We start from the raw sequence: 11,632 nt of genomic DNA, 5'->3' as shown, positions 1-11,632 counted from the left end.
CACAATTAGACAGGGGGCAAGGTTAGGCCTACCATTATGTAATCTGTCTCTAGGCCAACCTCATGTTTGAGAAACTTCATATTTTCTACTTTGAAAAGTTCTGATGAAGACTAGGAATGGTTTATAAGCTATAACGCATATTTTGCAGGAATTTGACATCTAAACCATGTTTCTCTTTGAGATTTCTTCCCACACACAAACAGTCACAATGCTTAGGGCCAGGCTACACAGTAACAAGTATATTCTTGCCTCAGAACTTTTCCAACTTTTTTTTGAGTCTTTGGCCTCATGAGTCTACATTATCTGTTCATATTGGTGATCATCTCCTGCAGGCGCATCATGGTTCAATCTGCAGGAGTTCCACAGCTTTCAGATAATCAGGCTCCGCCAGGGAGACCAAGCTCGGCTACAGAGACAGAAGTGGATCTGATTCACAATACCCAGGCACCACCACCACCCAAGGAAAGTGGCCCAAATAAGAGGAGGAAGGCGAGAGTGAGGGGAAACAGCACCAGGCCCAAGAAGAGAATGACGGACAGCAGGGGTGTTAGCGATAGACCACTAGTGGAGAAGCAGGGGGTGTGTGATGAGGGAAGCCCCTTACCTCCACTCCTTCGTATCTCTTTAAAAAGCCTGTTGGCAGCTGAGATGAAGCTAGTGTATGGTGACGAGCAGCACAACATTACCCAGCAGCCCTCCAAGTCCCCAGTCACCTCCTCGGCTTCACAATTTATGTGTCAAGCCTCTGAAATAGTAGGCCCTCCAAGTGGACCTAATCTCGGCTTTCTGCCTCAAATTGACAAATGGCTGGATGTAGCCTTACAGGATGCCGACTCATACTACCAACAGAAGAAATATGGGATCGCAGCCAGTCGTTTTACCACAGCTCTGGAGGTACTTGATATTTAAATTAAATCTGTCCATAGTCCTTCCTCATTTATTTATTTATTTATTTGTTCACTTCCTAAACAAATAGATTACATCATTATTTATTGTCTCCATCCCTCCCCGGTCTTGTAAAATGATTGTCAAACCTTTTTAAATCAAAGTGTTGAAAACTTGAAATGAAAACTGCCAGAACTTATGGCAACAGCCAGCTTTCCCGCAGGGTATATGACCTCTATTTTCACAGATAGCATGTGTTACAAATGTCATGGCCTTTAATGTAATACATCTTTTAGATACAGTTGTGTACATCTGTTTGTCTTGTATGGCACAATGTTGTATGATTAAAACAAAGCAGCTTATTACAAAGCGTATGTACTTTAAAAATCCCACAAAGCAGCAAACTTAGAGCAGGATACATTAGTTAACCAGCTAACCCACTGGGCAAAAACTGGTTGAATCAACATTGTTTCCACGTTATTTCAACCTCAAAAAATCTATGTGATGAGGTTGAATCAATGTGGAAAACTGATTGGATTTGCAAGAAGTCATCAATGAAAGGGCATTTCGTCTTCATTTCACCCAACTTTTAATGACATGGTGACCTTTTTTGTAGATTTGACGTTGAATTCACATAAGTTGAAAACTCAGCCAAATGTAAATCAGAACTAGACGTTCATGCCCAGAGAAACTTTGATGATCAAGCACAAATGACTATTAATTTTCTGGTTCATTAAAAAATATAAACTTATATATGCTGAATTTATTAGACCATGCCTATCTTTCTAAAAGTAAAATGTTATACTATATCAGAATATTTAGGCAAGTTATCTGGATAACTCCTTGAACCTGCTTTGTAGTATACCCCTCTGGTCTAGTGTTCAATGTAAAAATCTCAGTTTATTGTCTGCTGAAATAAATTATTTCATTAGTGCATCGCCAGGTACATCTCAGTCTCTTATATGCAAATGAATCATTCATGAATCCTTTACCGTACATTGTTGAGAGGTCCTATAATTAGCACATGCTGCATAGTTTTGCCAGTGGCACTAAAATGTTGTTATAGTCATTTGATTAAGCTCCTCTGATGACTCATCTGTGTGTTACTGGTCACCCCAACTACACATCAGACATGTTTTCCATGATCCCTAGAAGAAAAAAAACAGGACTTGTTTGAAATGTTCTGTTCATATGATAATTGCATAGACAAAAGTATTTCTTAGACTTGATGTCAAATGTGCCAACATTCTGCCTTCTGAGATTTTACTAATTTCTGTCTATTTTGAGAAGCTTTGTGTTCTAATGTTGAAATACTCAGGTTGTTATCGAGGGAGAGATTGTTCTGTAACTCAATTGTGAGATTTGTGTAGTGAAAGCCTCTCTCTCTCTCTCTCTCTCTCTCTCAGCTGTGTTCAAAAGGCGCTGCAGTTGAACAATCTTTGCATGCGGTGTATGAAGACATTTCTAAGGTTGCCAGTTTGATTGAGTCCAGACTTGTTGCCTGTTACCTGAGACTGAAGAGACCGAAGATAGCCCTCAACCACTCCCACAGGTAAGGATTTTATATTCACAAAAACACCCAGCAAAGGACTCAGCAGGGAGAGTAAGTCAGAATTACCCACAACAAGCCTGAATACAACTCCCATAGACATCCATTTTGTGCAGAAGGATAACATAACCATTACCCCCATCTTGTGTAGCCAAAAGCAGTCTAAAAGGTATTTCTCTGTATACTGTTGATTCCATGCGTATAAAAGGGAGGATGTGTTAATGGAGCAGGGATAAAGCTAGTTATTTCTGAGCAGTTTACATGCTGCCCACCCGCCTGACCTCCACTTGCCTCTGTCCCTCCGACCTGCCTGTTAGTCAGACCATTACACCTGTCCACCGCCCCCTCCATTAGGACCCAGACCTGGACCCCCATAACTCACCCTGTCTTGGCCCCACTGTCTTCTTACCCTTGGAAGCACACAGTGCCTGAGAACTATACTGTATGTGAAACTTTTCCCCTGTCTGGGCCTGTTATGTATGGAGCTACAGTGTCTTCAGAAAGTATTCAACACCTTTGTTATGGCATGCATAAATAAGTTAGGAGTAAAAATGTGCTTTAAGAGTCAGATAATAAGTTGCATGAACTCCCTCTGTGTGCAATAATATTGTTTAACATGATTTTTGAATGACTACCTCATCTCTGTACCCCAAACATACAATTATCTGTAAGGTCCCTCAGTCAAGCAGTGAATTTCAAACACTGATTCAAGCATAAAGAACAGCAAGGTTTTCCAATGCCTTGCAAAGAAGGACACCTATTGAGCATGGTGAAGTTATTAATTACACTTTTGGTGGTGTATCAATACCCGCTCACTACAAAGAGACTGGCGTCCTTCCTAACTCTGTTGCCAGAGAGGGAGGAAACCGCTCAGGGATTTCATCATGAGGCCAATGGTGACTTTTAAACAGTTACAGAGTTTATTGGCTGTGATAGCAGCCAGGATGGATCAACAACATTGTAGTTACTCTACAATACTAACTTAAATGACAACGTGAAAAGAAGGAAGCCTGTACAGCATAAACATTTTCAAAAACATGCATCCTGTTGGCAACAAGGCACTAAAGTAATTCTGCAAAAAATGTGGCAAAGCATTTTTGTTCTGCATACAAAGTGTTATGTTTGAGGCAAATCCAATACAACACATTACTGAGTACCACTCCATATTTTCAAGCATAGTGGTGGCTGCATAATGTTATGGGTATGCTTGTAATCATTAAGGACTGGGGAGTTTTTCAGGATAAAAATGAAACAGAATGGAGCTAAGCATAGGCAAAATCATAGAGGAAAACCTGGTTCAGTCTGCTTTCCACCAGACACTGGGAAATTAATTCACCTTTCAGCAGGACAATAATCTAAAACACAAGGCCAAATCTACACTGGAGTTGCTTACCAAGAAGACAGTGAATGTTTCTGAGTGGCTGAGTTAGTTTTGACTTAAATCTGCTTGTAATTCTATGGCAAGACATGAAAATGGTTGTCGAGCAATGATCAACAACCCATTTGACAGAGCTTGAAGCATTTTCAAAAGAATAATGTTGTACAATCCAGGTGTACAAAACTCTTAGACTTACCCAGAAAGACTCACAGCTGTAAACAATGTCAAAGGGGATTCTAACAAAGGATTAGATTTCTGTTTTAAATGTTCAATACATTTGTGAAGATTTCTAAAAACATGTTTTCACTGTCGTTATGGGGTATTGTGTGTAGATGGGTGAGGGGGAAAAAATATATTTAATCCAAAGATGTTGATGTGCAGTATAGAATCAGAAAACATGTACTTGTGACAAAGGATCTCAAGGCTTGTTTACTGACAGACAAGTCAAGTGTTTGGTTGTTTTTGGGCTCTGTCTACTGTTGCCGATTTCAGCTCTGGCATGTGGTCATTTTGGATCAGGGTGACAGGTAGTTTAGAGCAGCGGTTTTGAACTGAAAATATGTTTTGGGAGTATGTAAAACCAGTCAAACATTAGAAAAGGATATTTGTCCAGAAAAGTTTGAAAAGGGCTGTTTAATACTTCCACAGGAGCAGTATGTCATATATATATATAAAGGTAGTATGCCCTACCTTCGAACAAGTGAATATTATTATTCAACTAATGGCAGCTGCCTACATTTCTTTCTCAGCCGTGCTGTGTTGGTTGCACAAAAGATAATCTGAATGCAAGTTTGCTTTATGGAGTTGGTAACACTTAGAAAATCAATGGGTTCAAAGCAAGCGCACATGTTCACAGCTCCTGAAACGACAAATGGATTACAGATCATTTTTTCCCTTTTGTATTTTTGTTGTTGTTGCATTTACCGGCTGTAAATGTGGTGCATTCTGTATTTTCTGTTGCTTCATAGGAGCTGGCTTTGAGCAGGAAAGGCGGGATTCGATCAAAGAAAGCCATGACGATTCCCCCATAAATGGATTTTGTATGTATTAGTTTAGGAGGCTGGAACCCGACAAAACAATACAGATAAAAATACCATGGTGCAGTCTTTGAACCCGCTGTGATGACAGTGTTTATGGATTACTTTCTGTTCCAAGGCTGCGTCTGACTCGTCTTCAGGTTGTAGATGCCATCTCTCTTCCAATGCTGTTCTGTTCTCATATTGTCAAATCGCACATATACAAACTGTTTGTCATCTACAAACAGTTATTTTCAGATCCCAACATCTTCCTCAGACTGAAAAAAAATTAAACTGAGAGAATTTGAGTGTCCCTTATGTAAATTAGATTTACTTTCCTCATTTCTTCTCAGTAGATTAATTGATGTACGTACAGATCTAAAGTATGATTGAGTCATTATGTTTTACCAGTTAGTGCATTTTCATTATTATTGTTCCTGATGTAGTGCTACACCGTAGCGGTGTGTGTTCTCAAGCTATATATGTGACTGAGGAAGTTTCTCTTTTCTTCCCTAAAAGCAATGAACCTCACCTTCATTGAACAATGGCCATTTACTTGGCATTTCTGTCTGTAAAGTTTAAAATAGAACACTTACGTACAAGAAACTATAGCTACAAAGCTGTGCGTTCATCTAAATGCCAGCCATTTAGTTAAGGCAGCAGATTAATGGCGGTAATTATCTGGGAGGCTTTAAAGAGCCAAGCCCTACTCAGGTAATTGTTTCCATGTAGATAAAATAGGATGGCCATAAACAGTTTTAGGGAAGGATACTGAGCATTTGTGGGTTGTTTCTGTGCAAGGAGTTAACAAAACTTTCACAAAGTGATCAGTGGCACTGACATTCATATTGCATTATCTCGCTGTCTAGCAGATTTTTCTCCTTAGCTTCAGGTACGTGTTTACAATACATTGAGAGTGGTGCTGAGATGTCAATTAGCCAGCCAGACAATGTCAGACCAGATTCAGACAAACAGGTCCCCAGACATCAAAGGAGAATAGTGTTCTACTTTTAAGGAGAGAACAGAACTAAGTTGCCATGATTTCCTGATTAGGGAGATGGTGATATGCTCTGGCCCTGTCAGAATAACAGAACGATATGACTTCATAAAAGGCTGTGAATGTTCTCTGCTGTTTCTCAACACGGGGAGGGGGGTCCCTCAGGGGTACATGCTTATTCCCCTCCTGTACTCCTGTTCACCCACAAATGTGTGGCCACGCACAACTCCAACACCACCATTAAGTTTGCCGACGACACAACGGTGGTAGGCCTGATCACCGACAACGATGAGACAGCCTATAGGAGGAGGTCAGAGACCTGACAGTGTGGTGCCAGGAAAACAACCTCTCCCTCAATGTGAGCAAGACAAATAAGATGAACGTGGACTACAGGAAAAGGAGGGCCGGTCATGCCCCCATTCACATCAACGGGGCTATAGTGGCGCAGGTCGAGAGCTTCAAGTTCCTTTGTGTCCACATCACTAAGGATATGTCAATGAGAAAGATGGTGCCAATAGACATGGCAGCTCTGCTTCTAGCTCCTAAGCAATTTCGCAGTATTTTTAATTGTTTTGTTATTTCTTACATTATTAGCCTAGAACGTTTTTTGTGTTATTACATACAACCGGAAATAACTTTTGGATATCAGAGCGGCTGTAACTCACCAGCATTCTGACCAGAAATACAACTTTCCCAAATTAGAACCTTTGTTTGTTGCCCCCAAGGCAATTGAACTTATCCCAGATGCTGCTCCAAGATGCCGCAGGTGGAGAAGAGGTATTCGGAGTGGACTTTTAGTCCAACTCAGGAGCTGTGCACACCATCTACCGCTTCCGAGTATATTACTCGCTAATGTTCAGTCCCTGGACAATAAAGTAGACAAGCACAGGGTGAGGATCTCCTTACAGAGAAACATCATGGTAACATACTCTGTTTCACGAAATCATGTCTCTCTCCAGATATACTGTCCCCATCCAGACAACCAGCTGGGTTCTCAGTACATTGCGCAGACAGGAATAAAGAACTCGCCAGGAAGAAGAAAGGCGGAGGTGTATGTCTCATGATTAACTACTCATGGTGTGATTGTGATAATGTACAGGAACTCAAGTCCTTTTGTTCACCCGACCTAGAATACCTCGCAATCAAATGCTGACCGTATTACCTCCAAAGAGAATTCTCTTTGGTTTAGGGTTGATCTCAATTTTCTTTAGTCAAGCATTAGCAAATATATATACTGAAGTATTTGGCCACCCTTTCAAATTAGTGGATTAATCTATTTCAGCCACACCCGTTGCTGACCGGTGTATAAAATCAAGCACACAGCCATGCAATCTCCATAGACAAACACTGACAGTAGATTGGCCCGTATTGAAGAGCTCAGTGATTTTCAACGAGGCAATGTCATAGGACGCCACCTTTCCAACAAGTCAGTTAGTAAAATGTATGCCCTACTAGAGCTGCCCTGATCAACTGTAAGTGCTGTTATTGTGGAGTAGAACAGCTCAGCAACAACAACTCAGCCGCGAAGTGGTAGGTCACACAAGCTCACTGAATGGGACCACCGAGTGCTGTAGCGTGTAAAAATCATCTGTCCTAGGTTGCAACACTCACAACCGAGTTCCAAACTGCCTCTGGAAGCAATGTCAGCGCAATAACTGTTCGTTGGGAGCTTCATGAAATGGGTTCCAACGGCCGAGCAGCCGCACACAAGCCTAAGATAATTATTTTACTTTTAGATTTGTGTGTGTTGTTGTGAATTGTTAGATATTACTGCACTGTTGGAGCTAGGAACACAAGCATTTTGCTACACCCGCAATAACATCTGCTAAATAGGTGTATGCGACCAATAAAATGTGACTTAATTTCATTGTCCAAACACACCAAGACAGTCATGAAGAGGGCACAACAATGCCTATTCCCCCTCAGGAGGCTGAAACGATTTGGCATGGGACCTCAGATTCTCTAAGTTCTACAGCTGCACCATTGAGAACATCCTGACTGGTTGCATCACCAGAATGGCAACTGCTCGGCATCAGACCACAAGGCGCTACAAAGGGTAGTGCGTACGGCCCAGTACATCACTGGGGCCGAGCTTCCTGCCGTACAGGACCTCAATACCAGGCAGTGTCAGACTCCAGCCACCCAAGACATAGACTGTTGACTGTTCTCTCTGCTACCGCATGGCATGTGGTTCCGTAGCGCCAAGTCTGGGACCAAAAGACTCCTTAACAGCTTCTACCCCCAAGCCATAAAACTGTTGAAAAGTTCATCAGATGGCTACCCGGACTATTTACATTGACCCCATAATTTTATTCTTATTTATTAAAATGTTTTGCACTGACTATTGTACAGGCTCAATGTACACTCACTGGAGGCATATACACATGAACACACACACACATGCATATTGACATGCATTCACATTCCTTCACATTCTTGACATATTCTACTGCTACTCTCTGTTTATTATCTATGCATATTTACCCCTACCTACAGTACATGTACATATTACCTCAATTACCTTGACTAACCCTGCACATTGACTGGTTTCTGGTACCCCTTGTATATAGCCTCGTTATTGTTATTTTATTGTTACCATTTTTCCTTTAGTTTATTTCTTACTTTTTTCAAAACTGCATCATTGCTTAATTAAGGGCTCGTTAGTAAGCATTTTGGGGTAAGGTCTACCTACACCTGTTGTATTCGGCTCATGTGACAAATCAAATTTGATTTGTTATATTTGATAATGCCAGCCAGGTCCAATGTCTCAGGTTTTGAATGAGAAGTTCATCTGAGAAAGGTTGGCTGGCAGACCTGCTTCTGGATCCGTTTGTGAAGTTTTTGCCAAAAGGAAATGTTATCAACACCCAAATGTTACATTCCAAAGCTCGAAGATGTTAAATAAGGAATAAGCAGCTGTTTTCCACCCCAAATGCCACAGCTTGCTGTAGAAAATCTCTGACAGGACTCATCAAGCTCATTATAAGAGTGTGAGCAGTGGTGGAAAAAGTACCCAATTTTCATACTTGAGTAAAAGTAAAGTTACGTTAATAGTTAATTTACTGAAGTAAAACTGAAAGTCACCCAGTAAAATACTACTTGAGTAAAAGTCTAAAAGTATTTCGTTTTAAATATACTTAAGTATCAAAAGTAAATGTGATTGCTAAAATATACTTAAGTATCAAAAGCAAAAGTATAAATTATTGGTAATTCCTAATATTAAGCAAACAAGACAGCACAATTGTCATGTTTTTTTAGTTTATGGACAGCCAGGGGCACACTCCAACACTCAGACATAATTTACAAAAAAAGATCCATGGCATGTTAGGCCTGACCATAAGCACAGTTCAGATGCATCAGACAGACAAAACAGAATTATTTTATAGGTTAATGTGGATTGTGCACTTAATAGCTCTGCTTTCAAACCAGTTAATTATTCAGTGGATTGGGTTGGGGCGGGCAAAGGATATGAGGGGGAAGAAAAGGCGAACAGCAGAAGGGCTAATGACTTCGGGCCGATAAACCGGGGGGAGAGTTTGCGGGATTCCACCCGGAGGGGCAGATCCCGGGTGGACAGCCATACCTTCTGCCCTAGCCAATGCCGGGGTCCGGTGGCGATCTGCTTGTCATCCATACCTGGAGGTGGTCTTGAGGAGGGCCGACCGGGCTCTCCTCCAGGTATGACGACAGCAGCAGACAAACATCTGGGCAGAAGGTATGCCAACCTCTTCTTCTTGCTCAGGGAAGAGCGGGGGCTGATACCCCAGGGAACACTCAAAAGGTGACAGGCCCGTGACAGAGCAGGGAAGGGTGTATTCGACCCACACAAGCTGCTGGCTCCAGGTGGTGGGGTTGGCGGAGACCAGGCAGCGTGGAGTAGTCTCTAGGTCCTTGTTGGCTCGCTCCGACTGGCCGTTGGACTGGGGGTGGAACCCGGAGGACATGCTGGCCAACGACCCAATGAAGGTGCAGAATGCCTTTCAGATGGGGGAAGACCCGTGACAAAGTCCAGGGAGATGTGAGACCAGGGACGGTGAGGGACAGGCAGAGATTGGAGGAAACCAGCCGGAGCTTGCCAAGGAGTCTTGTTCTGTACACAAACTGTGCAAGCGGCGACGAATGCGGACAGATCAGGGACCATGGTAGACCACCAAAATCATTGTCGCACAAAAGCCAGGGTCCGACGGGAGCCCGGGTGGCATGCAAACCTGGAGGTGTGGGCCTGATCCAGGACCGCGGAGCGGACGACGTCAGTAACAAACATCCGGTTATCAGGCCCCCCCCAGTGTTTGGCTGGGAAATCTGCGCCTCACGGACCTGCTTTCCTATTCCCCAGCTGAGTGCCGTCGCCAGGCACGAAGTGGGATGGATGGTCTTGGGTTCCAAGGTAGTAGTCATGGGGCTATAGTGCCGTGACAGCGCATCCGGCTTGACAAGTTGAACCGTGTGAACAGCAGGGCCCATTTAGCTTTCCTGGAATTGAGGCGCTTGGCGGTGCGGCGATACTCCAGGTTCTTGTGGTTGGTCCACACGATGAACGGATGTTCTGCCCCTCCAACCAGTGCCTCCATTCCGCCAACGCCATCATCACCGCGAGAAGCTCACGATTCCCCACATCATGGTTCTTCTCCGTGGCGTTGAGGCGTTGGGAGAAGGCGCAGGGATGTAGCTTGAGGTCCAGGGCAGAATGCTGGGACAGGATAGTCCCCACTCCGACATCCGAAGCATCGGCCTCCACCACGAACTGACGGGATGGGTTTGGATGAACCAAGATGAGAGCTGTGGTGAAGCGATTTCTGAGGTCCTGAACACTCGGTCAGCAGCTGGAGACCACGTGAACGGAACCTTGGGCGAGGTGAGTGCAGACAGGGTGCTGGGGTGCTGTAACCCCGGATAAAGTGGCGATAGAAGTTGGCGAACCCCAGGAAACGTTGCAGCTGCACCCTGGAAGTAGGCTGGGGCCAATCCACCACCGTTTTCACTCCCTGCAGTGATGATGTAACCCAGAAAAGGGATTGTGGAGCGATGGAACTCGCACTTCTCTGCTTTTACAAACAGCTGGTTCTCCAGGAGGCGTTGGAGAACCTGTCGGACGTGGAGCGGGAGAAGACAAGCATATCATTGAGGTAGACAAAGACGAACCGGTTCAACATGTAGCGGAAAACATCATTAACCAGAGCCTGGAACACAGCAGGGGCGTTGGTAGGGACAAATGGCATGACCAGATACTCGTAGTGACCGCTGGCCGTGTTGAAGGCGGTCTTCCACTCGTCCCCAGATGGTAGGCGTTCCGTAGATCCAGCTTGGAAAACACGGTGACCCCCTGGAGCGGCTTGAAGGCCGATGAGATAGCGGTTAGCGGTTCTTCACCATTATGTCAATGAGACCCCGATAGTCGATGCACGGGCGCAGTCTTGTCCTTCTCCACAAAGAAGAACCCTGTGCCTGCGGGAGAGGAAGGACTGATTAATCCTGAAGCTAGGGAGTCCCCAATGTAGGTCTCCATCGCCTTGGTCTCTGGTCCCGACAGAGTACAGTCGTACCCGGGGCGGAGTAGTGCTAGGGAGAAGGTCAATCCTGCAGTCATATGGTCGGTGCGGCGGAAGCGAAGTGGTGCGGGCCTTGTTGAACACCTCCCGGAGGTCCTGGTACTCTGCGGGAATGGCGGAGAGGTCCGGGGTAACTTCCAAGCCCCCAGGAAGAGGTCCCGGGGCAGGTTGTGCTGACTTCAGGCAATGGGCGTGGCAGAATGTGCTCCAGCCCATGATGGCACCAGTAGACTAGTTAATGAGGGGATTGTGTCGCTG

The 11,632-nt window shown here is 44.1% G+C and overlaps 1 protein-coding gene across 1 annotated transcript in view; it reads left to right on the top strand.

The window, feature by feature from the left end:
- Positions 1 to 339: 339 nt before the first annotated feature.
- Positions 340 to 11,632, top strand: part of LOC120054260 (spermatogenesis-associated protein 16-like) — a 48,583-nt gene continuing 37,290 nt past the window's right edge. Inside the window, exons 1-2 of the mRNA XM_039001684.1 lie at positions 340 to 894; positions 2,292 to 2,437. Coding sequence (XP_038857612.1) covers positions 340 to 894; positions 2,292 to 2,437 — 701 coding nt within the window. The remainder of the gene's footprint in view (positions 895 to 2,291; positions 2,438 to 11,632) is intronic.

This window comes from Salvelinus namaycush, chromosome 10 (genome assembly GCF_016432855.1).
Source record: "Salvelinus namaycush isolate Seneca chromosome 10, SaNama_1.0, whole genome shotgun sequence".
Taxonomy (NCBI): domain Eukaryota; kingdom Metazoa; phylum Chordata; class Actinopteri; order Salmoniformes; family Salmonidae; genus Salvelinus; species Salvelinus namaycush.
Note: the sequence above shows the minus strand (reverse complement) of the source record. Positions and strands in the feature narration are given on the sequence as shown.